This window comes from Pelodiscus sinensis, chromosome 20 (assembly GCF_052426305.1).
Source record: "Pelodiscus sinensis isolate ZL-2025 chromosome 20, ASM5242630v1, whole genome shotgun sequence".
Classification (NCBI taxonomy): Eukaryota; Metazoa; Chordata; order Testudines; family Trionychidae; genus Pelodiscus; species Pelodiscus sinensis.
This window is the reverse complement of record NC_143071.1, coordinates 7,747,341-7,774,508: the sequence shown is the minus strand read 5'-3', so window position 1 is coordinate 7,774,508 and position 27,168 is coordinate 7,747,341. Positions and strand designations below refer to the sequence as shown.

Sequence of the window (27,168 nt, the reverse complement as noted above, 5' to 3'; positions counted from 1 at the left end):
GTGTAGACACAGCCCAGCTGTTTCCTGATGAGATAAAACTCACCACCTTAGTGACTATGGGATATGCAACAGAGCAACCCATAGCCACCATGTTAAGTCATTAACACAAATGCGAGCAGCATGATGCTAATGCAAACTAACAGAGCTAACCAGCATGACATGCTAAGCAGCAGGAGGTCTTTTTCAGAGACATCCATTGGACATATGAAGAGCTCTGACCTGCAGCAGTGAACACAACCTCAGCTGAAACAAACAGGCTAATAGGAAAAGCAAAAACAATTTCTGCACCAATGGGAACGATTCCCTACGAGGTACATGTAAGACCTGATGTGAATGAGAGTGAGGCTAACACAAGGGGGAAACGCAGCCACTCAAGAGTGCAATATGATTTTTACTCGTGTGGGATCCAATAGCCTTCCATTTCCAATGGAAATCAGTGGGTGTCCACAGCAGTCAAGGCTTGGAGTTTAAAGCTCCCATGATACCAACTGATTAGTACTGGAAAACTTGAAGACAATGGGAGCTCTGCTTGAGTCTGGGCTGCAGACTCATTATCAAAGGGCATGTTATTCTGCTCAAAATTAAATAGTTAGTTAAGATCTGCAATCCTGTGTCTGTGACACTGGGCCTGATTCTGGGCCCAGGGGAGTCAATGGGAAAACACCTGCGTCTTTCAATGCCACATCAGGTGAGATCTGATGGCATACTACATATGGGGGCTAACATTCACCTGTGTTTATACACATTTCCTGTTCTGACTTGGTGCTGCCAGCTAACTAGCACCACTGAAGACACAGAGAGATTCCTCACATTTCTACGTGTTGTCTTTCTTGCAGATCCAAACCATGCAGGGCAGAAAAATCATCTGCTACGACTCATTCCCATAGGACCGACTGAAAACCACAGCACTTCTACTACCTTAGAAAGTATCTTCTTCGGCAAACTACCGCTCTATTCCAACCAAGCTAGTTCATGTATCATAGGAACTTTTGAGCTTCCTGAGGAACCTTGAGACATAATCAGAAGTGAACCCTTCAGAGGTAACAAGTGCTGGTTCAACTATGCCATTTGTAGAGGTATGAGGATGGTTGAGGCGGCTGATTTAAGGCTAACGCTTCATGCCGCAGAAGAGCGCCACTGCTGTGAGTGATCTATCGGAGTTTGATTTAGCATGTCTAGTTAAGGCCCCCGCTGGTACTCCTGCTCTTGCCAGGCGTAAGGGAAGCTGATGGGATCATTGGCTCCTGTCGGCCTCCCTCTGGCTACGTCTAGACTGCATCCCTCTGTCGACAGAGAGATGCAAATCAAGCACATCGAAACTGCTAATGAAGCAGGGATTTAAATATCCTGCGCTTCATTAGCATAAACATGGCCGTCGCTTATTTTCAACATGGAGCTTTCTTTAAAAAAAAAAAAATGGCAGTCTAGACAGGGAACTGTCGGAAAATAAACCCTTTTTCGACAGATCCTGTATTCCTCAAAAAATGAGGTTTACAGGATCTGTTGAAAAAGGGTTTATTTTTCGACAGATCCCCATCTCAGCTAGACTGCCGGGGTTTTTTTCAAAAAAGCTCATGTGTTGAAAAAAAAAACAGCGGCCATGTTTATGCTAATGAAGTATGAGATATTTAAATCCCCACTTCATTAGCAATTTTGACAAGCCTAATCTACATCTCTCGTTCGACAGAGGGGTGCAATCTAGACACAGCCACTGTGGGAGAAGCCTCCAAGCTCGGCTTAAGGTAAACCAGCTCCAGCTACATATTCTACATAGCTGGGAGCGCGTACCTCGAGCCGAGCTGCTGGGTCTAGTGTAGACCTGGCTTTAGATCAGAAAGAAAAATAATCTAAATTAAAGCCACTTCCCCCACCCCAAAATTTATTATCCCGGGGGGGATGTTTCTGACAGACACGGAGGATGCCAGCACAAGGGGTGGAAGGCGGCTTCCATGGAAGTTGCGATGCCCTCATCTTCTACAGCACAACAGTTCCCGGGTCTCAGAGACAGGCAGACATGCCACACACAGGAGAGACAAATCACTGGTGGGAAAGAGAAAGAGAGAGAAGGAGAGAGAGTAAATTAAAAGTTGCTTGGCAATAAAGTCGTGAATGATTTTGACACAGCAGGTCTTCAGACTAAAATCAAAGCTCTTCTCCGCTCTCTCTGGGCTGTAATGCCACCCCCGTTCCCGCTCAGTGCTGGGCAGGGTCCATTGGGAAAGGGTTCCAGAGGGTTCGGCTGACGTCTAGGAATGAGGCCTGCCCTCCCCCAATGCCCATTGCATTGATTGCCATGAGGCACTCCGGGAGAGCCAGGGATGCAGGGAGCCAGCCTTTCACAAGACACGTGGGTTTGTTTCTGAAGCAGGAGGAGCGACCTTAATTTGGCCCTGCCGCAAGAGGTAACGTGGCACCGAGCTGAAGAGGCCGGCATAGTGAGCCCTCCGGGGGAGAGGTCAAAGTTCAGCCACCTGCTGCGTTCCCAATTTGAGGGCCACAAGCAGGTGTCAGAGGTCATGGCTCCTGCCTCTCCCAAATTGCTACGCTAAAGGGGGATCCCAGCTAGATAGGAGGCGAGTCCAAATTGCATGGGGGGGGGGAAGCGTGTGGTGCCAGAGGCACCATACTGAAGGGCTCACGGCATGGAAAGGGTTGAGAGCCACTGAGCACACCGAATCTGGGGTGAATGGAAAGATGAGCACAATACAGAACATACAATCCCCATCCTCTCCAAAAGGCTCATGGGAGTTTTGCTGGGTTTGCAGGATAATGCCCGTCGTCTCTGGCTCTAGACAGTTGTACTTGCCGCTTGCTTTTCCTAGTACTGAATTCACACCCAAGAGCTGTGATTTAAACACACGGATTCTGAAAGAGCAGCTGGGCCCTCCCAAAGGCACGACACCGTTAGGAGGCAACTTCCTTCTTGGGCACTTGGCTTTCTCCTAGAGCGAGGCCCCCAAAGCCACCACCTCTCCCTGCAGCTTTGTGGCAGTGACTTGTTGATCCTCAGCCCAGCTCCCAGCGGACAAACCTTCCTCCAACTCGCCAGTCCGCAGCGTAATCAGCCCAGAGTTTCAGGAGAAAGCTGAGGACTGGATGGGCCGCTGGATGGTGTAACGGGTGGCACTCACTTCCCGTGAGCGCCCCCATTTGACCTACCAGGGGTCCATCCTGGTGTCCCTTTTCTCACAGTTTGGTTCCTCACTCAGGAGCGAGCGGTGCCTCCAGGGCCTTTCCTCCTGGAGACAGTTTCTTGCTCTTAGCTCAAGATTTTACCTCAGTTCATCACTCTCACTAACTCTCTAGTGGGAGCTGTTCCTGGTTCTGCCAACCAGCCACCCCTGACCCTCTCCCTTTCAGGTCTGGGCTGCAACTGAGAGGCCACTAGCCCTGCAGGTCCTTTTGTAGGCTCTCCTGGCTCCTGATTGGCTGGAGCCACTCTAGCCTGCTGGGAGGACTTCTCTATGGCCCTTTTGGCCTTCGGGCCTGGCCCCATTACAGATGTGTTTCCCCCTTCACCACTAGGAATCACGCTTTATGCAAAGAGGGAGAGAGCTGCAATCTTCAGAGCTGTTCCTCTGGCAGCGTTTGACAGTCCTTCCTCCACACTTAAGCATTTTAAGACAACAAAAGAAGAAATCCCAGCCACCTCGCCCTCACAGCTGCACTTCGCTCCCCTGAGCGTCCTCCCACAACATTCCCCACCCACGCATCTCTACTGTTCCTGCCTCTATCTCCGCTAAAATCCCATCCCAGCGACTTGTAAAAATGCTCTAGGCTTCTTGGCTCTCCACAGCTTGTCCACACAGAGATTTAGTGCCTGGCAAGCTGGGGTGCACTCACTCGCCATGTGAACCGCTGCCACCATGTCATGGCTCCTTCCCCACTCTGGCATGATAAATGCAGAATTGGGGGCCAGCAAGTGTACCCCAAAACCTTATCTACCAGGCTTTGGTAGAAAACTCCCCCCCCCAAAATCTTAAAACCCTAGGTTTTGGGAATAAAACTTCTGCTGCCACCACCCAAGTACTGATGTGAAAAATCAGGGGAGAGATCACTTGGGAAATCTCAGTCCTAAAATACAAAGCAAGACATCACCATCACCCAATACCAGGTTAATTAAAAGAAAAGAGAAAACTTTTATTTTCACCACAATATGCCTGTTGCAAGCATAATAACTAGATGGAAAAGTAACAAATAATATACTCGTGGAGAAACTCCTCCTAGAACTTAGTTACAAAGAAAAGCCAAAACATCTTTTAAAAAGTGCACAGACATCAGATCCCATACCCAAAACATAAAACAATAAAACCTAACGCAGTGGTTCCCAAACTTTTCGGCATCATGCCCTCTTTTTGATTTTTGTGAAACCCTCACTCCCCCCGCCAAAAGCAGCAAAACTTGTTGAGTTAATTAAAAATTAAAAATAAAAAAAAAAAAAAAGAAGAAGAAAGAAACTGACTGGGGCCAAAATAGCAGCAAAACTTTGGGGGGGGAGGTGGGATTGAGGGGGGACTGGGTTGCCTCACGCCCCCCCCCCTGGAATTTCTTCACACCTCCCCCCAAGGGGGCACGCCCCCCAGTTTGGGAACCCATGACCTAACGGATTTATCTAAACTTTATCCTACTTACAGAAAGTGAAGAAAGAGCCTTTTCTTGGAGGGAGACATAGTGTCTGTCCCCCTCAATAGCTGGAGAGAACTGCTCAGAGACAAAGGAGGAAAAAAACAAAAATTCCTTTGTCCCAGTTTGAAATTCCTACCTACATTCCTATTGGCCCCTCCACCTGGCTAGGTAAGGGACATAGTTAACCCCTTAGTCTCCAGGCTGCTGGCTAACCCTCACGATCATGACATGCACACTGAAAGTTTCCTAGCAGGTCCTGACATGCAGCTCCTTGGACTGGGATTACAACAGTGAACTTTTAGCGAGAGGACACAGGGTCCCTGTGGCCAGCTACCGAGCAGCAGCTACTGCATCATAGATCTACACACACCCCCACGGCTAGCTGCGCGCTAACTCGCCAGTTAGACAAGCTGTTAGGCTAATTTCAGATCCCCTCTGAACATACCGCCACCTTCCCCCAACCCTCTACGCATATAGGCCCCATTCCGGCTCAGAATCACCCTCCCATGCACCATCTCCCAACAGGGAGATAAATCCAATCCTTGGATTTATAGAGGAATTATCATTCAGCAGCCAAGAGCCATTTACCCTTAATGAGTGTAAAACAGATTAATTGAGTAATACCCTTCCACCCGCAAATTATCACTATTATCCAGTGCAGCAGCTTGTGGTCCCAGTATAGGCTTAAATCAAAATGCCAATTAGCAAGAGGCTCCAGCCGGTCTCATCTGACCATCAGAGGCTCTGCAAAGTGTTCTCCGGTGCGAGGTTCACATCGGCGTTCAAGCAGCACGCACAGCCCCGTTTCTCGAGACGAAGCGCCCACAGCAGCAGGATCCGCTGCTGGGCACCCCATTCGGATGCACCGTGACTGAAAGAGGAAAGCGTCGGTCTCCCAAGCAAGACTCTCCCATGCGGTGCACAGAGCCCACAAAGAATTCATTTCTGGATCACAGTTCAAAACTAAAACGGGTCCAGGTGGCATTTAGATCTGGAGTTTTGGGTCAGCCCCATCTCTTCCATAAAAGTCCTCCTTTGCTACTCCATCATGGGAGGAAGGGATGGGGAGGTAACATTTAAGGGGCTCTGTTGCTGGTTTTCATCCAGATTCTGAGTTGCTGCTGCCCGAAGGTAAAGAGCCAGATTCTCAGCTGCTGTAAATCAGCACAGCTGATCTGAGGAGAAGATCTCACTGTTCAGGATACAGGTGTGGTTATGAAGTCTCACCGTGCTTATGCATCTCTTGTTACCGCAGGACTGGCTTTCTCCTCAGGCATTTCACCGAACATGCTTCTCACACCCGCCCCCTAGGGGCCAGTAAACGAGGCCGGCCATTCGTTATTCGATGCCCCATGGAAATGAGCAATGGGGGTGGGAGGGTTAACATCCACCCACAGCTCCCATGGGGCAGCCAGTTTCTGGTGCCTGCTTGCTTGTCGAGGGAGGTGTGGGTTTGGTTTTAGGCATCAGTCGAGACGCAGCAAGATGGCCCCCGGGCCTTGCTTCACCAAGGGAAGGCGTTTGGTTGTGGGAGGGGGTGAGGCGACCGGCGCTGGGAGTGAATTTGGGTGTGGGAGGTGGTGAGGGGTCAGGCTCTGGGAGGGAGTTTGCAGGAGGAAAGGGGGCATGTTTGGGGGTCAGCAACCACAGGGGAAAAATTAGAGGGTGCAGAGCACCCACCGGCACCAAGCTCTCTCCCCCCTCCCCCCCCAGGCTGACCTAACCTTCCCCCTCCCTCCAAGCAATTTCAGAGTGCCGCAAACAGCTGATTCACAGCATTCACGTTCTGGGAAGGAGGGGAAGTGGGGGGAAGAGGCAGGGAGGGGGGTTGGCAGGAGGAGTGGAGGGGGATGGTGCCTGGAGCAGAGGATGTTGAGCACTCTCTCGGCAAGAAGAGAAGTCGGTGCCTATGGCTAGAGGCAGGAGGGCGTTGGGAGAAGGCGTTTATCTCAGGGTATGTCTACACTAGAAAGTTAGTTCGAACTAACGGACGTTAGTTCGAACTAACTTTCCTATGCGCTACACTAGCGCTCCGTTAGTTCGAACTTAATTCGAACTAACGGAGCGCTTAGTTCGAACTAGGTAAACCTCATTTTACGAGGACTAACGCCTAGTTCGAACTAGCTAGTTCGAACTAAGGGCTGTGTAGCCCTTTAGTTCGAACTAGTGGGAGGCTAAGGCTTCCCAGGTTTCCCTGGTGGCCACTCTGGCCAACACCAGGGAAACTCTATTGCCCCCCTCCCGGCCCCGGAGCCCTTAAAGGGCCACGGGCTGGCTACTCACTTTGTGCCAGTTGCAAGGCTGCCAGCACCCGTGCCTGCACAGCCTGCACCTGCCACAGGATGAGCCAGCCATCCGAGGGCTCCCAGCCCTCCACTGCTCCCCACGACCAGCCTGGCGGCTCCCGGGAGCCTGCCCGGGGGCGCAAAAGGCGGGCGCCCGCCTGGTCAAGTGCGGAGATCGTGGACCTCATCGAGGTTTGGGGGGAAGCCTCAAATGTCCACGATCTCCGCACTAGCCACCGGAACGCGGCCGTCTATGGACGCATGGCTGCCAGCCTGGCCGCCAGGGGCCACCAGCGCAGCCGGGAGCAGGTGCGCTGCAAGATTAAAGACTTGCGGCAGTCCTACTCCCGGGCCTGCCTGCCAGAGGCTGACCCGGAGGCCTGCCCCCACTTCCATGCCCTGGACCGCATCCTGGGGCCTCATGCCGTCCCTGCCCCCCGGGACGTGATTGACCCCGGGGCAGAGGGACCGCTCCTGGACACCGAGGAGGAGAAAGAGGGCTCTGAGAGCCAGGAGCCTGCCGCCAGCCTTCCCAGGACCCGGGACCCCCGAGGCACCCCACAGAGCCGCTCGCCTGCATCATCAGAGGCCGGGGAGGCGTCCACCTGTGAGTACCCTCGTGTTCCCCTTATGTGTATGGGGGGCTGGGGCGAGAGGGAGCCCCGGGACCGTGCGCCTGGGCCTTGCCCACTACGGAGCAGCAGCTGGGGATCCTGCAGGGGCCCTGGCCTTGCAGAGGGGAGCTGGGTTTCACACACCTGGGCCCCTGGGGTAATTGACCGCTGGTCTTCTTGCACCACAGCTGCAGCACCGGGGACTGCAGGGCGCACCACACCGCCTGCAGCAGCCGCCCGCGCCCGGGCAAGCAGGACAGCCAGGAACCAGGAGGACTACCAGAGGCGGCATCTCCGGTTCCTGGACCGACAGCTCCGTCTCCAGGACCACTGGGTCCAGGAGGACCTCAGGCTGCGCCAGAGGAGTCTGGAGGCCCTGGAGGAGCAGGGCCGTGCCCTGCGAGGCCACCTCCAGAGCCTGCTAGACCGCTTTCCATTTCCTCCTCCCCCTGCTCCCCCTCTTGCTCCCCCTCTTGCTCCCCCTGCTCCTCCTGTTCCTCCTGCTTCCGCTCCTGCTTCCGCTCCTGCTTCATCCACACCCCCTGTCCTCTCTGCCCCCCCCTCCACAACCATTCCCCACCGACGCCCCCGGACCCGCAGTGTGGCGAGACGGGAGAGGCACCCAGACTCCCACCCCTGAGCTTTCCTTTCCCTTCCTCCCTTCCCTCCCCTCCCCTTCCAGCTCCCTCGTCCCAGGTTTCCCCCTCCCTTCTCCCACCTTCATTCCTCCCTCCCCCACCCCAGTTCTCTGAAATAAACAGACGTTTTTGTTTGAAAAACAGGTGTCTTTATTGTACAGTAGATAGGGAGGGGAAAGGGGAAGGGGGGGGGTAGGGTGGAAGAAGGCCCCGGTGGGGCATGCAGGGAGAGGTCAGTCCTCCTCCTCCTCCACCTGGAAGCTCTCCCGCAGGGCTTCCCGGATCCGGATGGCCCCCCGCTGGGCTTCCCGGACGGCGGCGGTGCGGGGCTGACCGTAGTGTCCAGCCATGCGGTCAGCCTCAGCCATCCAGGCTGGCAGGAAAGCCTCCCCCTTCCGCTCACACAAATTGTGGAGCACACAACATGCCGCCACCACGGGAGGGATGTTGTGCTCGGCCAGGTCCAGACGGGTGAGGAGGCATCGAAAGCGGGCTTTCAGTCGCCCGAAGGCCCCCTTCACCACGATGCGGGCCCTGCTTAGCCTGTTATTGAAGGCCTGGCGGGAGGGATTGAGGTGCCCCGTGTAGGGCTTCATGAGCCACGGCTGCAGTGGGTAGGCGGCATCCCCCACCAGGCAGACGGGCATGTCCACGTCCCCGACCCTGATGTGGCGGTCGGGGAAGAAGGTCCCGTCCTGCAGCCGCTGGCACACGGAGGAGTTCCGGTACACCCGGGCGTCGTGTGCTTTGCCGGACCAGCCCACATTGATGTCCGTGAACTGTCCCCGGTGGTCACACACGGCCTGCAGGATGACGGAGAAGTACCCCTTGCGGTTCACGTACCGGGACGCCTGGTGTTCCGGGGCACGGATGGGGATGTGCGTCCCGTCGATGGCCCCCCCGCAGTTGGGGAAGCCGAGGGCGCCGAATCCCCGGATGACGGCATCCGGGTCGGCGAGGCGGACCACCCTGCGGAGCAGCACCCGGTTGATGGCCTTGACCACCTGCGGAGAGAGACACAGCAAAGCGTCAATCAGTGGGGCGCCCGGGTGGCTGGGAGCATTCATGCCCTGGCAGTGCCCCGCGCCCCACTCCCGGAAGCAATTCCCCTGGCAGCGTGTAGTACGGCCGGGACAGCCCGACCCCTCCGGTGCGGGGCGCCTTCGCCTCCTCCCGCCCCCCCCTTTGTCCCTGGGGCGGCCCATCCCCTCCTCGCAGCCCCCCTCCCCCCCGGCTCGGTGGCTGACGAGCGCCGTACCTGCATGAGCACTGCTCCGACAGTGGATCTCCCCACGCCGAACTGGTTCCCGACGGATCGGTAGCTGTCCGGCGTGGAGAGCTTCCAGAGGGCGATGGCCACCCGCTTCTGGAGGGGGATGGCGGGCCTCATGCGAGTGTCCCTTCTTTGCAGGGCAGGGGCGAGCCACTCGCAGAGCTCCAGGAAGGTGTCCCTCCTCATCCTAAAGTTCTGGGTCCACTGTCGGTCGTCCCAGCGCTCCAGGACGATGCGGTCCCACCAGTCGCTGCTGGTGTCCAGACGCCAGATGCGGCGGGGCACGCCGGTGCCGGGGCGCCGCCGCGGCTCCTCCACGGCCCCCAGGGCGGCCAGGCGGAGAGGCAGGGGGCTGACGTTCCCCAGGTGGTGCCAGGCAGCCTCGAGCCATTGCTGGCAGGCTTGCAGCAGCAAGTCCAGAACGTGCACCAGAAGGTGCAGGGCGAGCCGTGGCTCCATGTTGCCACCTGCGGCGGTCCCCCCCGAAGGGAAGCACCGACACAGACGGGCACAGAGACCGACGCTTTGCTGTCCCTCGGCGAGGTTGGCAAGCAAGCAGGAAAAGCTGAGAACCGGCTGTCCGGGGGGGTCCCTTTAAGCACGAGCCTCAGATAGCCTCAGACAGCAGCCACACAAAGCAACTGCTGACCTGATGCCCTGCCAGAACCGGTTTCAGCTGCCCTTAAATGCCCCCCTGCGTCCAATCAGTGTGGACGCGCTAGTTCGAACTAGCAAAACGCTAGTTCGAACTAGTTTTTAGTTCTAGATGCGCTAGTTCGAACTAGCTTAGTTCGAATTAACTAATTCGAACTAAGTTAGTTCGAACTAGCGCTGTAGTGTAGACGTACCCTCAGGCAGCTCCTGAAAGTAACTGGCACACTCCTTGGGCAACAGCTCCCAGGTGGGAGGGGCAGGTGGTCCTGCATGCTGCTGCCTGCAAACACCACCCCCACAGGCACCGCCCCCACAGCTTTCATTGCCACACATCCTGGCCAATGGGAGCTGTGGAGATGGCACTCAGGGCAGGGTAGTTTGTGGAGACGCACCCCCCAGGACTGCAGAAATCTGCTGGCCTCTTCCAGGAGCAGCACACAGCAAGGGCAGGCAGAGGCGCCCAGTCCTTTGAAATTGCCCAGGCCCCTGGGCACACACCCATTGGCGGGTCTGGGCTACACTGCTGGCGCTACCCAGACTTTATTTCCCTTCTCAGCCAGAACCGTGCACTGGCAGAACTGGATCTTAGCAAAAACCAACCTGGAGACAGCAGGGTGGGGCATCTCGGCCAGGCACTGCACAGTCTGGCTTCGGGACAGGGTCTCAGGACAAGCCCAGAACCATTGGGGAACATTTGAAGTCTCAGATAAAGCCCTTTTGAAGGTGCATCTCTAGGCCATATCGGTCACCTCTGTCATGACCATGGCTACATCTAGACTGCAAGCCTCTTTCGAAAGAGGCTTTTTCGAAAGATACTTTTGAAAAAGCCTCTTTTGAAAAAGAGCATCTAGACTACAAACAGTACTTTCGAAAAAGCAACCTGCTTTTTCAAAAGAGAGCACCCAGGAAGTCTGGATGCTCTCTTTCGAAAAAAACAGTTTGCATGACATAGCGCCTTTTTTTGAAAGAGCACTTTTGAAAAAAGGCTTTCTTCCTCGTAAAACGAGGTTTTCTGCGGTTGAAAAAACCGTCATGTTCTTTCGATTTACTTTCGAAAGAATGCGGCAGCAGTCTAGACGCAGGGGAAGTTTTTTCGACAAAAGGCCTGTAGTCTAGACACACTCCATGAGGGATGGCCAGCAGCCTGGGGACTAAGGGATTAACTATGTTCCCTGTACCTAGCCAGGTAGTAGTCAGCCAATAGAAATGCAGGTAAGGATTTCAAACTGAGACAAAGGAATTTTGGGGTTTTCCCTCCTTTGTTTCTTGAACCAGTTTTGCTCTCTAGATACTGAGGGAGACAGAAGACATGTCTCTCTCCAAGAAAAAGACTCTTCATAATGTGTAAGTAGGGTAAAGTCTAGATAAATCCATCATGGTTTATTGTTTTCTGTTTTGGGAATTTGGATCTGATGTCTGTGCTGTTAGAAATGGGGTTTTCCTCTTTTTTACAGCTAAGTTTTGGCCCATGGGGGAATCCTACATAAGTATATTAATTGGTGGTTCTTACCAGCTAGCCATTCCAACTATGCTTGTAACTGGGGTTTTGTTTTAATAATAAAAGTTCTTTCTTTTTCTTAATTAACTTGGTATTGGTTCATTTCTGTGTCCTGGAAAATCGGTCTGTGGGATCTGTATGCCTGTGACGAGGGGACAGCAATCACAGACTGCAGCTTGCATTTTCTTTTTTCTTGTCAAGCTCTTTGGAGAAAAGAGCTTGGGGTGGCCTGGGGTTGGTTTCAAGTGTCCACCCCTGTTTGTGGGTTCAAAAGCACTTGATGGTGGCAGCTGATTCCCCAAAATCTGGGTATTAGGATTTGGGGGGGAGTTTTTGTACCAAAGCCTGCAGAGATCAGTTTTTGGGGTTGCTTTTGCAGGCCCTCACTTCTGCATTCCTCGTGCCAGAGTGGGGAATAGCCTTGACAACCTCATACCTACAAATCAAGTTTTGAAACCTTCCTGCCACCAGCCTCCTTAATGGTTACAGATCTCAGTTCGAGCTTACGCACCTCCCCACGCCCTACTACTGGCCTTTGTATTACTGCTCCCAGGGTTGGTCCATGGCTAAAGATGATGCAGTTGCTCATACTGCCCCTGCCTGGTAAAAATCCCCCCTATAACTTTATTGCTGACTTCCTTGGCTATCATATCCTAAACAGAACATACTGCCCCAGTTAACTTATCCTTAATTTGCTGGATCATCCAGCTTATGCATCTTGTTTATTTGCTTTATTGTCCCATTCCCACAACATGTATGAAAAGTGCAACAGAAACGGCAGAAGTTGTTATAATAATTGTAGTAACAAATGCTACAATTTTAATAAGAAACTGTTGACTAACATGGACCTCGTTAGCTGAAAGCTCTACTGATATTCATAGATTTTAAGACCAGAAGAGACTGTTATGGCCATCTAGTCCAACATGATGTAGATTTTTACCCTCTAATCCCTGCATCAAACCCAGTAATTTGTGGTTGAAATACAGCCCTTCTTTTAGAGCAGTGGTTTTCAAACTACCGGTCGTGACTCAGGACAGGGTGGTGAAATGTCAGGCGCTGGGGTCTCATGGCTGCAGGGGGATCAGGTGACCAGTGGGGGCACTAAGGCAGCCTCCTGCCTGTCCTGACAACGCAGACTGAACTGCACCTCAGAAGTGATCGGCAACAAATCCAGCTCCTACGTAGGGATGGGGGAGAGAGCACAGGGCTCTGTGCATGGCCCCCACCTGAGCACTAGCTCCGCACTCCCATTGGCTGGGAACCTGCTGCTGGGGCACAGCATGGTCTGCAGTGCCAGGACAGGTAAGAAGCTGCCTTAGCAACCCCCCACTGCACCGCTGATCCGGACCCACTTAAGATAAGCCCCTCCTGCCCTACCTCTGACCCCCCCCCCAAAGCCGCAGCCCCCTCCTATCCCCCAAAGCTCTCATCTGCAACCCCACGCCAGAGCCCACACTACAGCCAAATTCTGCTGGGTCACAGACATCAACAATTTTCTTCAACTGGGTCATGAGAAAAAAAAAAAGTTTGAAACCCGCTGGTTTAGAGAGACAACCATTCTTGTGTTAAAGGAATTCAAGCGACAGAGAATCTATCACAAGTTGTAAGCTGTTCCAGTGGAGGACTGCCCCTTATTGCTGGAAATCTACATCTCATTGGACTTTGTCCAACCACAACCCACTGGTCAGGTCTAAAAGCCACCTCAGAAGTTCCATGACTCAGCTGCTCTTTATTCCAAAAAGACCCTAACAAACATCTAGAGGATGAGAAGCTTGTAGAACTAACTATCCCAGGCCAGAAGCAAGTGCTTTGATGTGGCTCATTCAAGCTGATTTTGGAAGCAATTTTGAGGTCTGAAATTAATTATCAATGGGAATAGTATCTCTTCTGCTAGTGAGATAGAAGAGTCCCAAATAAAGCAAACTGCAGTTGTACGAATGCACATTTCTCCTGTCCTCATTGCTCCTCGTGTATTACAGCTACCCCACACACGGCAATCCACCTGTCTCTCTCCAAAGGCCAGGGAAATAAACATGCTCTGCAAGGTGTCCTGAAAGCCAACACATCTGCACTGATGTGGGAGGCCTTTGCAGAGAATGACCTGCTGGACGCTCCCTCCCTATTATATCAAGGAGGATCTAACACATGGGCAGCAGGTATGAGAGGCGGAGGAAGGCACTGCCTTCCCAAACTGCCAAGAGCGGCCCTGTCCACGCTCTGCCCCCTGCTTCGGCATGAATCCCAGGCTGCCCCCTGGCTTCAGCCACGCAGAGGCTGCAGCCACGTGCTCCAGAGCTGGGGAGGTTGGGCTGCACACTGCCTGCTCTCCCTGTGCCCTGGGGGAAGGGCTGGAGACCTGCCTCTGCAGTGGGGGGTGGCTTGTGGGGGGCTTGAGAGCGGGGCTTGGGGCCAGGCCTTGGGTGGAAGAGGCAGGGCGGGGGTGGGGGGGTTGCCTCTCCCAGCTCTAGGTTCACCCACCGCCTATGACCTAACAGCAGTGCTTCCACAAACTTCAGCTGCAGCCATGGATCCCAGGGAGAGAGGGAACGCGAAGCGTCGGATTCTGATCTCCCACTGATGTCAATCAGGAGTAACTCTACAAAACTCAGCAGTGTCACACTGGCCTGAAGTCAAAGAATGGAAAACGCAGCCCATAGCGTGACCAGCGAGAGGCACAGTCCCCTTGCCTCTCGTGTTAGCGTTCATGATGCATCACTGGTGCCCCGGTCTCTCTAGACCTGCAGTATGAATTCTGGAGTCCTTTGCCCTGTTATTACTGCCTCCAGGGGCTTATTTTCCCTCCCGAAATTCAAGTGTAAAATCTTTCCTGATCATGTGCAGACTCTACAGTATGGCACGTGGAACCGTAGGGTTGGGCTTTTTCAACCTTGGCCTTACAGTGGACATGTGTGTTGGTGGAAAGGGTCCCCCAACAATTCAGAAGCTTGCAGGCGTACACTCTGCCAGTATACTTCAGCTTGAATCCCTACATAGACCCCTGTACATCTGCGCATAGCCGCTTTATATCTGCGGGCCTCTCAGTTTTGAAGATACAGACGTGGACACACATTTGTATCTAGAACCCTGCAAATTTGGGTATCTGCATCCGTGGCTATGGGTGTGGATATCCGTGGCTCATTTTTGTAGATATGGAGGCAGATGCAGATACAAATTGTGGATCCAGAACCCCGCAAATTTGCAGCCGTCTGCTTTATATCTATGGGTATCCGCCTCAGCGATGTGGATGTAGATAACCACGACTCATTTTTCCAGCTACGGATGCAGATACAAAATTTTGTACCCAGGCAGGGCTCTGTCCATTAAGCTGAGAAAGTATTAAAGAGTATGTAGGCTATTCAGGGCCTGATCAAAGCCCACTGAAATCAATGGAAACTCTCCTTGGGCTCTTTGCTGACATGCCAACAAGAGAGTCAACTGTGCTAGGGAAAAGTTTTGTGGTTGTTGTGGGAGCTTTTCCCCGCTGGGAACTGTACTGAGAACCATTCACAGAAGCCAGTGAACAGCCATCAGATGGGTAATGACTTTGGAAAGCATTTGCAAACCTAACAATCTTTCCTGGACAGCTACAGTGTTGTGTGTGTGTGCAGGGGGGTCTACCTTATTACCCTTTTCAGTCCTCACCCCAATAGCCACTGCTGCTTTTGTTTCCTTTTAAAGCACCTTTCGGCAGCTCCCGCTTAAAGCAAGAGAGAGAAGAGGAAACAGGAAGCATTTTACTCTGCTTTTCACTCTCCCAGGCAACAGACTCCACTTGGCCAAAGCAATTCGCTGCCTCTGAGGGCAGAGATGTTTACGGGCTGTTATGAAATGAAAAGTTTACTGGAGATACCATGAGCTTCATCAAAGCAACCATCCCCATCTGCCCTCCGCCCCCAGCAATGTTCTGCATTCTCTTAGCAAGCACAGGCCCACCAGCTGTCAGCTGGGGCTCTAGGCATGTAAACATGGGACCACTTGAAATAACTGACTCACCGTCTCCGCTGTTTACCTTCCTCAGAGGCCCGGGGGGAAGATAAGGATTGTTCTAGCTACTTAGTCCTACAGGCCAATGGCTCTCAACCTTTCTGCAAACTGTACCCCTTTCAAGCATCTGATTTGTTTTGCCTCCCCCAATTTCCTCCTCACTTAAAAATGACTTGCTTACAAAAGCAAAGATAAAAATACAAAAAAGTGACATAGCTCACTGTTACTGAAAAATGGCTTCCTTTCTCTTTTTTGCCATGTAATGATAAAATAAATCCACTGGAATATAAATATTGTACTTACATTTCAGCATCTAGTACATACAGCTGCATAAACAAGTCATCATATGGAATTTTTGTTTGTACTGACTTCGCTAGTGATTTTTATGTCGCCTGTTCTACAACTAGGGAAATAACAAGGTGAAGTGATGTACCCTCAAGAGGACGTCTGCATGACCTAGGGCAGTGTTTCCCAATTTTATTTGACCACAGAACCCCTAGAACTGCCAGGGTAAAATTTGTCAAACTACAACAACAAAAGACCCACCATAATCGGTCAGCAAAAAAAAAAAAAAAAAAACCGCAAAATGGACTCTGTCACTTTAAGAGGGGGCAGGGTTCGGGAGCACCGATTGGGAAACACTGCTCTAGGGGGGTGCAGAGTCCTGGTTGAGAACCAACGCTACAGACAAATCTAGGCAGCAGGGGTCAGTCACTTACATCATTTACATTCTCAGATCAATAGCTCTACTCTGTTTGATTTAACTAAGATGGTGAGAAACCACGGAAGAATTGATAAGTGAAGCTGCCAGATAATATTCCTAAGGCCAAATTCTGCTCCCTCATTTACCAAACCAGCACAAATCCACAGTAACTTCACTGTGCTCAGCAGAAGTGAAAAATCAAATAGCTTTGACGTCACAGTCCTAGTTGTGGGATAGTTTTACATTTTTATCAGTTGTTATTTGGCTTGATACGGCTTGTTCAGGCTGTTGCCATGCAACACCGGAGACGCACAGCGTGCCAGTCAAGCAGAACAAGGTCTGCAATGCAATCGGAGATGTGACTGCAGCCAGTGTACATATGCCCATGGTGCTTTTGATACCGCCAGCTTGAGTATTAATTAGGGATGTAAAATCCTGGTTAATCAGTTAACTGGTTAAAATGTGAAGTTGACCTAATGCTGACTAAAGTGAGATCCGGGATGGGGACTAAACCGACTAAAGTGAGATCCGGGATGGGGACTGCTCCAGCCCATGGGGTTCCTGCCTCCAATTCCGTGCTGGGGCTGCTGCTGATTCCCAGCTCCCAGACTCTGCTGGAGCAGCCACGGTGAGCCCCCTGCAGGGTTGGAGCAGCCTCCTGCCCACAGCAGGCGAGGCAGCCACTCTAGCCTCCACCGGTTACTGGTTAACCGGAACCACTAAACATTACCCATTTAGGGTGACGCTTACTAGCAGCATGGCCTGGACAAGCTGGGTAAGTTCTCGGGTGCCTAGCTCGTGCTCCACCTTCACCTCTACTGTAATGTGAGCAATCAAGATCAAAGCTAGTTCAAATATCTCTATACATACTTCAGAGGTGCAGCCCATAGATGTACCCTCTGAGTGTGGTCCATGTCCTTAGATGGTCAGTGAGTTTGAAAGCAAGCAAGCTTACCTAGTTTACCTTATTTTCATTGGGATCAGTTACTCGGTCTAGTCCGTACTCCAGGACGTCTTGCATGCCGGGCTGTTACAAAAAAGAAGCAACAAGACGCTTGTGTCTGCTTTTTCAAAACCATCTTAGCCACAGGAAAAAATCTGCTGCTAAGGAATAATTTCTCCAATGAGTGAGAAAAAGGTAAAGAAAACTCAGATTGATCTTTCTTGAGATGGCCATGGGGCTTGGCTGGGGGACCATGGGAATGTATATAGGAAACCCTAGTCAACAGAGACAGCTATAGAAAGAATAACCATGAAGCCCTCTAAACAGAGGTAAGACCGTGCGGCCATCCAGGAAAGATGTAATAGCAGAGATTCAGAAACAAAATACAGGACTATGTAGCACTTTAAAGACTAACAAGATGGTTTATTAGGTGATGAGCTTTCGTGGTCCAGACCCACTTCCTCAGATCAAATAGTGGAAGAAAATTGTCACAACCATATATACCAAAGGATACGCCAGACTAACACGGCTACATTTCTATCACTATTCAGAGATTCAGAGACATCCAATCATTGCAGATCAAATAGTACATATACTATGCTCACTCCAGCAATAATCTATGTAGAGGAGACACTCTTTGATATAAGCAATGAAAAGGGACAAGTGGCGTTTACAAGTGATTTTTGAGTTGTTACTTAGACTCACCAGAGTTAGAGAATAGTCAATAATTAAATCTGGGGAGTGAGCTCTTACGGGGAAAATGGAGAAACAGACCAGGAAAAGAAGGACTTAATCAAAGTTTAAATTAGAACCAAATTCAGCCCTGGAATAACCAAAGGGGATGCATCGGGCATGAATTAGTGGCGAAGGCATTTGAGCGGTGCAAAGAATCTCCCACCATACTCTTTATCTGCAATCAAAGCTTGAAAGACAGGCTGACATTTGCCTCAGGCTTGAAGCTCTCTCTGTATGTGCACTGCCGGGTTCTCCCCTGGCCACTCAGATACAATTCAACCGGCGTGTTGATTATGACTGGGATGAGGGAACGTAGCTCCCGGGTACACGTCAGAGTCTGACCGCACACTGGGACCAGCGTGGCTTCACTCAGGAAGCGCCCTGGTGACATCTGTCTCCAAAATAACAGCCCCCCTGGGGCACAAGCAGTTAGGATGATCTGTTCACAGCATGGATAGGGCAAGCGAGTTCTTACTTCACCTTTAAGAGCAAGTCCTACGGGTTCGGGAAATTAGTAAACAGAGACAATTCAAGTCTCTTTTTTGCCTCAAAGTCCATCTCTGCAGGCCTGCCGAGGGGGAGGGAGGGAGGGCAAAGAGGACAGTTGCCTCGGGGCCTGGAGAGTCAAACGGGACTAGAGCTCCCAGCTGCTGCTAATGCTACTGCGGCACAGCAGACGGAACACTAGGCCCTTTAAATCACCACAGGAACATCATACTCTGCTCAGCACTCAAGGCTGGGGTAAGGGGACCCTCACCATGGTCCAGGCAGCGCTGAGGGTTGCCTGGGGGCCGGCATGGTACGTTCCGGGTGGCACTCAGGGCTGGCTGCCCAGCCTTGCCCAATCCACCTGAGGCCCCGCCCCTTCCGGGAGCAGAAGCCGGGCCCTCCCCACACCTTGCCCAGGTAGGGTAACCAAATGGTTTAAACTAAAAATACCGAACACCCCTCCCCCCCCTCACACACACACACACACCAGGGAAAAAATTCTATTGAGGAAAAAAAAAGGGGGGGGGGGGAGAAACAAAGTTGTTGAGTTTTTAAGCAAAGAGAGTTAGCAAAAAAAAAAAAAAAAAAAGAATAAAAAATAAAACAGCATGGCCCCTTTAAGAAAAGCCTTTGAAGCTTTTTGCCAGCAGCCATCGTTTTCCTGATCGAGCCAGAAGATAGCTTCCCTGCGGAACCCTGCAGAACCAGGTAAGCAGGGGAGGGTCTGAGGGAGCTCGGAGGGCCCAAGGAAGGTTCGGGGGGCCCTGGGCCCAGTTACTGAGTGTGTCATAGGGTTGCCAGGTGTCTGGTATTTTCGCCTCCTGGCAGGGGAAAAAAAAAAAAATCAGAAAATACCGGACATTTTAGGTGTCCGGTATTTTCTGAATTTTTTTTACTGGACAGGAGGCAAAAATACCAGACTGTCCACGTCAGTACCGGACACCTGGCAAGCCTATGTCCAGGGGCCCATGGAGGCTGGCTCCACTTCTGTGGCAACTGGCCCAACTCAACCCTGAAGGCAATGCCCCACGGCTGCCTTCTTAAAGGTGCAGTAAGTTGCTCCTGGCTGAGCTCTCTGGACCCTGTATCACCAATATAGACTTTACAGCTGCGAAGAATGATATTCTACTTACAGGTGTTCGATGCACTAGCCAATAGGCCTTCTCCTGACAATCCAGAGCGTACCTGTCTGCCTTCTTCCGTTCCTTTCCTGTCCTGCAAAGCACAGAACAGGGTTTCATCCCAGCCGAGGAAAACGTGGGTCAATTTTCCCTTTCGGCGACCTATTCTTGCCCATCAGCCCCCCAGGGAATTTTCTCTTTAAAAACTAGAAGATCGAGAACATGATCCTGTTCTGACATTTCCTTGGCTTCCTGACCCACAGGCTCACCAGGCTAAATTCCTCAAGTCAGGAAGGCTGCTTCTTTAGGCCACAAGGAAACTCTGCTATTTCCTGACTGCATGTCATCACAAGACCTTCCAGTCCTAGTATTCTATGAATCCTGAAGGGAGGTTCCAAAGAGGATGGAGAAAGGCTGTTTATAGTAGTGATGTACGGCAGAACAAGGTCTCAAGTTGTGGTGGGAGAGGTCCAGGTTGGATATTAGGAAAAACTATTTCACTAGGAGGGTGGTGAAGCACTGGAATGGGTAACCTAGGGAAGTAGTGGAGTCTCCATCCCTAGAAGTATTTAAGTCTCGGCTTGACAAAGCCCTGGTTGAGTTGATTTAATTGGGATTGGTCCTGCCTTAGGCAGGGGGCTGGACTTGATGGCCTTCTGAGATCTCTTCCAGCTCTATGATTCTATGATCACGTCAACACCCTATCATCTCTCAAGCCCCCAAATCAAGAAGAAGGTAACAGAGTTTGAGAACACTCACCTATACTGCTCTTTGGCCTGCATAACAACAAAATCCCATTTGTAGTTTATTTTTTTATTTAGCAAGTTGTAATGTTCCTGAAATAAAATGAAAACCTGTTACTATACAATGATTAAAAACCTGTTACTATAAAATGTCACAATTGTGACACGCCTGGCAATTTCCTGCAGTATCCTTTGGAAGACCTTATTATATTGAATTTATGTATTGCTAGAGATATACCCGGCATTGCTTGGGTAACAACAATACCGTTCATTCCAGAGCTTTCGTCAGGCAGAGCATGATAAAAACATGCCATCCTCTCCGAACCACACAAGAGACGGGCTGGCCATTTGAGCTAGAAAATCTGAATGGCTCTGAAATGAATTCCTAGGAATGACATGCACTCTGAACATTTGATTCCGACATCCTGGAAAAGGTACCACTAACACGATCGTTTACTTTAAGGATTTTTGTGCATCAGCATCTATTCCACATCCACATCCATTCAGAGGTGCCACTGGGCCAACATGGGGTTTACACTGGCAGCTTTTTGTCACTTTTCCCCTTTCCCGTCTAGAGAGCAGCTGGCTCTAGCTAAATCAGCCTCCAAGCTCACAAAAGCACAAGCACTAGAACAACTTCTTACCTTTTCATACTCTTCTAACATCCCTTTCCTCTTAATATTTTTCTTGGCTAGGTAGATTGCTGGGAGAAAAGCAAAAAGGTTCCGTTACTCGGCAGATTGATCCAGCTAGTCCATGTAATTGACGTGCTGACCCCATGGCAAAGGAGTGGAGCTTTGTCCCTTGTGATCTTTCCCAGACCCAATCTTTCCCAGACCCAATCTTTCCCAGATCTTTTCACAGAAACCTACGCTAGGAAGAGACCCATTCTGTCAAGGACGTGCCACTTCTCAACACAGCTGTGGAAGAACAGCTCTCCTCCCTCTCTCTTGAGCTTGATGTGATTAATTATGCAGTTATATGCCAACGAATTATTCCTCCTTTAAGGCCTCGGCCAAAGTACACTGAAGACAATGGGAGGGTTTCAATTTGTCTTCAATCGGCACTGAATCAAACCCTTAAAAGAGTTGGGATTTTTTTTCTGATTTTAGGGGCAATTTCTTTTTTTATTTCTAAAGCTTTTTAAATATTTTCTGTTAACATTTAAAACTCAAGTGTATTATTTTCAGAAGGTCAGTCCTTCAGAGTGCAGGACACATATATAAGGGACAAAAATATCAGCTAAACAAAAGCTGGTGACACAGGGCTGAGAACAGGAGCGGCCTGAGACTGGCTGCGGCAGCTGGCGCTCCAGGTGGAAGGCGCAATCGGCGCCCCTACCTGCATGGCCGTCAATGGCCGTGACGTAATCACGGGGCACCCTGGTGCCCCGTGACATTATAATTGGGCGCCCGGGCCAGCAGTGCCCTAGGCAATTGCCTAGTTTGCCTAGGCTCACAGGCCGCATCTGGCTGAGAAGCAACTTGGCTATGAAAAAAAAATCATTGTGTACTCTAAACAGCCCTAGAATAAATAAGCAGAATGATCAGCCCAGTCTTCATAAATAGTCCTACTAGGGATATGACTAGTTAGCCGGTTAACCCTTAATGGATAAGGCTAACTGGTTAAGGTTTACGGATGGGGGCTGAAGTAGTTCTCTGCCTGCTCTGGGCAGGGGACTGCTCCACCCCCACGGGGGACCACAACAAACCCCCTGCAATCAGGGGATGCTCTGGCATCTGTAACAGTCTCTGTCTGTGGTGGACCCCTTGCAGGTGCACCCCTCCTGCCTGAGATGGGTGGGGGGAGCTACTCCAGCCCATGGGGATTTTACATCCCTAAACCCTACAATAACAAAACCTCACCAATGAAGGAAAACAACTGATACAGAGACTGGTTTGGGTTTCCAGTTCACAAGGGGTTATCGCAAGTGACTGTAAAACTGTACAAACAGCAGAAAGCGGCCGTTTAATGGAACGTCTATATGACCCAACTCCTGATCCAAAGCCCTTGCAAGGCTTCATGATGGGCATCTACCTCCCATTGACTTCTCGGTGGGGTTAGGCATCTAATTCCTAGGTGTGTTCCTAGCCCCGCACTGAACCTACAGGGCCCAGCCAGGGTTACCTGGCTGCAGAGGCCCCTCCCCCACAGCCCTACCGAGCATGCCCGGGCTGCAGCAGGGCTATAAAAGCCTGGGCCATGACTCAGTCAGAGGAGACAGCCGAAGGAGAAGGACTGGAGAGGGGAGCTCCCCCTCAGCTGTGGCCAGGGACTCCAGGAGACGCCGGACGGGACGCGGAAGCGAGGTGGTGCAACCCGGAGACTGCCTGCCGAGGGGACGCCGGTCTGGAGATCACAGCCAGCTGGGCAAGTCCAGGGGAAGGAAGCCCGGGGATCCAGGTAGGAAGTGGCCCAGGGCAGGAGCGGGAGCCGCCTCTCCCGGCCCGAGAACCTCGGTTTCGGCTGGAGGGCCCCGCCGAAGAAGTGACCCGCTACCTGGTCGCTCACAGGGCCTTGGGCTGGGACCCGGTTGAGTAGGGTGAGCCCGGGTCCCCCTACCTGGGGTGCGTCCCCACTACAACGATAAACTGCTTTGTGGACTCGGCCTTGCTTAAAGGGCCAGTTATAAACTACTGTGTGGACTCAGGCCGGAGGGCCTTAACCCTGCTTAAAGGGCCAGTTATAAACTGTCTTACAAGGGTGTTGGGGACCCAGGCAGGCGGGGCCCGCCACAGTGTGCCTTTGAAAATCTGCCCCCAGCTCATGTTATTTGCCCTGCCAGATAAGGCTCTACCTTTTGCCCTGCCTCGTCAGTTCTCCTGCCTCCATTGGTACCCTGATGCTTTGAAAGAAGATGAATCCTTTTCCTCTCACACTAGCCTGCCCAGTTTATGTGCTGCAGAATGGGACATGGCGGTGGTGGAGAAATGTAGCTGCTAACCGCTATCATGTTAACACTTACCATAGTCGGTATCATCTGCTGCCCATTGCTGGGTGGGCCAGAAATAGGGTGCCTGCCGAAAGAAGCCAAAAGACAAGACCTCGGTTTTCAAATAGCCTACATCAGCTGCTGTTTAAAATCCTTACATTTAATGGCATTGTATTGGCTATGTTGTATTTTTATATAGTCAGCAGGAGAAGGGAGTAACCGCCTTTGCAAATATGCTACGATATCATCCTTCAGACTTCTACCATTTAAGGGGCTGAATCAACACACACACAAAATATCCATCTTCTTAGTGCAGATTCATAAACAGTTAGGAAGACAAGGCAAGGTATTTTTATTGTTCTTGTTAAATCAGGTTTAATGAAGTCAATTACATAGCCACTTCCTCCGCTTGGACAATTCGTTATTGTTAACAAAAACGTGAGTCTTTCAAAACCATGCAAGCTTTCAAAACAACAAAGCACAGGCTTATCATAGTCTTACTATGCAATGTTCTTGCTTGGATTGGGGAACAGACAAATGATATTAATAAACCTCATTTGAAAATTATAGAATAGTAGCCTAATCTCTCATTGTATGTGGAAGCAAATCCAACCATGAATCATCTCAATTGCTTATCAGATCCTCTTACTAAAGTATACTCTATTTGCTCATCTGTAGAATGTCCAAAGAAGAGCAACAAAAATGATTAAAGGTCTGGAAAATCTGACTTATGAAGGAAGACTGAAAGAACTGGGTTTAGTTCGGGAAAGAGAAGACTAAGAGGGGATATGGTAATAACTTTCAAGTACTTAAAAAGGTTGTTACAAGGAAGAGGGAGAAAAAATTGTTCTCCTTAACCTCTGATAATAGGACAAGAAGCAATGGGCTTAAATTAAAGCAAGGGAGGTTTAGGTTGGACATTAGGAAAAACTTCCTAACTGTCAAGAAGTTAAATTGCCTGGGAGGGCGTGCAATCTCCATCTCTGGAGATATTTAAGAGCAAGTTAGACATCTATTAGGGATGATCTAGATGGTGCCTGGTCCTGCCACAAGAGCAGGGGCCTGGACTTGGGGATCTCTCAAGGTCCCTTCCAGTTTTAGTATTCTATGAGCCTATGATTGTACCATCTCCTGAAACTGTTCCACTGATTTCATTTGCTAGTGTGAAAGCTGCAAGGGAAAATAGATTCAGAAGGAACCACTGGTGTTCCAAAGCTATAAGGGAAAGTAATTTAATTAAACAGAAGCACAGACTGTTCTGTTTCTAACCCAAAATGCAGGGCATGTTACGCCCAGCTCATGTTTGGCGTGTAAGATACAACTTGCCTGAAATCTGTAGAGGTTGCTGTCTGTTTTGAGGATGAGGTTTTTCGGCTCTTGCAAAGGGTAGATGTAGCCATACTTGACAAGTAGATTCCCCAAGTTTAGTGCCTCTAGAAAGAGCGAAGTCAGATATATTGATAATACACACAGACTGCAGTAGAATTAAGAAGCAACCCAGGAGAGAGGAATTGAGGTTGCATCTAACAATGAACTGCAGTTTCACAGTACAAAGCTAGGAAAGCATGAGATGGTTATACTTCCTACCTTCCTCCACGATTTTCAGATGCTGCATAATCCACTGCAGTATGTCGCTACCTGCAAGGCAAAGAAAATACCAGACACTATAAATCTGAAGTAGTGTCAACCCACAGAGCCCTGCAATGGTCCCTTTGTGCCAAGCCATATCTTAAGCCAGGCAATCAGTGCACATTAAAAATGAAGCCAACTGCACTGCATTCCCATTTATTCGAAGCAGGTGTGACCCACAGGCTTCTGGGCTTATAGATAGTTCAGCTCTTGCTTGAGCTGTAAATGTACAGTCAAACCCATGCAGTAAAAAGGGATCCTACAGACTACAGCAGGTCCTTGACAATGGTACAGGCTGAACCTCTCTAGTCTTCCACACTCTGGTCCGACAATTTCCGTGGTCTGGCATGATTTTAGTTAGCCAGATGTCTACTTATCAGGAGGAGTGTGGCCAAGTTTCTCGCAGTCCCATGAAGTTTGTTTGCAGCCACCAAACTTTGTCCTGGCTCTCTGTGTTCTGTGCTGTTGTTTAACCCTAACTTACTGGGCTCTTGGAAGACGTTTGGGGTAGGCAGTGGAAGTGTTGGTAGTGCTGCTAGACAATATTGACCTCCGGTGGTTCGGCAAATTCTCTGGCTCAACACCTATCAGGTCTCGAGGGTGCTGGATTAGAGAGGTTCAACCTGTACTTGAGCTGATGTTTCCCCTGTCAAGCAGGCCTCATCTGTTGGCTTCTCAACGTTTCCTGGGCCATGCAACTAATGCCCAAGGATTTCATAGCTACCTGAAAAGCGGAGCCTGCTCTGAAACAATGTGAGTAGGGAACAACTGGAGTAGCTGGGAGACTACTCCATAGGAGCCCAGCTACTGCTGCCCGTCTGCCCCCGGCTTCTATAGCCCCCACTGAGCTGGGAACCCAGGAGATCACCAAGAAGGGGCTGTAGCAAATACGGTAAGAACCCCCCCTCTAAAGAGGGAGGACGCAAGACTTATGGACTATTTAAGCCCTCTAAATAGAACTTCAGTGGGACTGCAGTGATGCATAAGCCTCTTGGGCTAGCTGTTTGAATACAAGTGAATTGCACCCCAGGGAGACCATGCCAGAGACAAATACGTTCTTCTGTAGGTCTAGAGATGTTAAATTTCAATTAATCAGCAAATCGAGTAGTCGATGGAATTTCCATCGACTACTCGATTAGTTGGTAAAGGGGGGGGGGGGTGCATGCTATCCCGCTGCGCCTCTCCCTTTGAAATGTATAAGAGCTCTTGTACATTCCAAAGGCAGAGGAGCAGCAGTGGGATCAGTGCGAGCAGGACTGTTTCAATCCCCACTCGCACCGTTTCCCCGCTGCCCTCTGCCTCGCCTGCCCCCCCACGGAGACAGTGCTGGGGGGAATTGGCTTTTAAGTCATCTCCTCCCAGCACCAGCTCGTACTCCCCCTGCCCCTTGCTGCCTCTCTCTAATAGAGGCAGCAAGGGATGGGGGGGGGGGGGGAACGACTAGTCTAGTCAAATGCTCATTGGGTAGTTGACTAGTCACTTACATCCCTATGTAGGTCTAGCTTTTCTATTCACGTATGTAGAGCTGCTTATCACATTCGCTTATTGCCCACCCCTGTCCTAGGTGCTAAGGCAATACAAATAATGAATAATAGTAATTGGCCATTACATGAGCCACTCAGTCAGTTCTTGCACAAGGTATTTTTAAACATCTTTTAGCAGCTGCTATTGCGCCTTCAGATATCTACCAAAACCTTCATTTTGAAATTAATATTTCTGCTGGGTTTTAATGAATATCTTTCTGCAATAACCACACACAATCTTTTATAAAAACAAATGATTTTCAGTGTTGCTAGTGAAACACCACATCAAAATTCAAGCTAATTAGAAATGCGAACTAGACGTGTTCTTTGTAAAGTTGACATCATAAGGAACCTTTTATTGCCAGCATGAAAAGGAAGAGAATGCTCATCAGGAATCGCACAGCTCAATTAGAAGCCTTACTGGAAAATTACATTGAAGCATAAAGACACAATTCAGGTTTCAAAGGCTGCAAATGTATAACTCAGTGACATAAAAATTGTTCTTGAATCCAACTTGAAAGGGGATTTATCATTTGAATAGAAATACATTTCAGTAGGCAGGGGAAGTAGAAGGCTTGGGGAATTGGTAATGGGAAACAGAGTAGAGCGACTTAAAAAAATATCTATTTCCACAGGAAGTTTTGCAAAAGCGGCGAAGAGTCCTGTGGCACCTTATAGACTAACCGAAGTGTTGGAGCATAAGCTTTCGTGGGAAAAGACCCACTTCGTCAGATGCATGTTGTGGAAATTTCCAGAGGCAGGTATAAATATGCAGGCC

General features: G+C 50.5%; 1 protein-coding gene across 1 annotated transcript in view; it reads right to left on the bottom strand.

Annotated features, from left to right (window-relative positions):
• RGS9 (regulator of G protein signaling 9) overlaps positions 1-27,168 on the bottom strand; it is a 77,399-nt gene that overhangs the window by 35,038 nt on the left and 15,193 nt on the right. The window contains exons 3-9 of the mRNA XM_075903962.2: positions 24,826-24,876; positions 24,565-24,671; positions 23,272-23,323; positions 20,951-21,009; positions 20,323-20,399; positions 19,576-19,657; positions 17,240-17,302 (exon numbers count right to left, since the gene is read on the bottom strand). Coding sequence (XP_075760077.2) covers positions 17,240-17,302; positions 19,576-19,657; positions 20,323-20,399; positions 20,951-21,009; positions 23,272-23,323; positions 24,565-24,671; positions 24,826-24,876 — 491 coding nt within the window. The remainder of the gene's footprint in view (positions 1-17,239; positions 17,303-19,575; positions 19,658-20,322; positions 20,400-20,950; positions 21,010-23,271; positions 23,324-24,564; positions 24,672-24,825; positions 24,877-27,168) is intronic.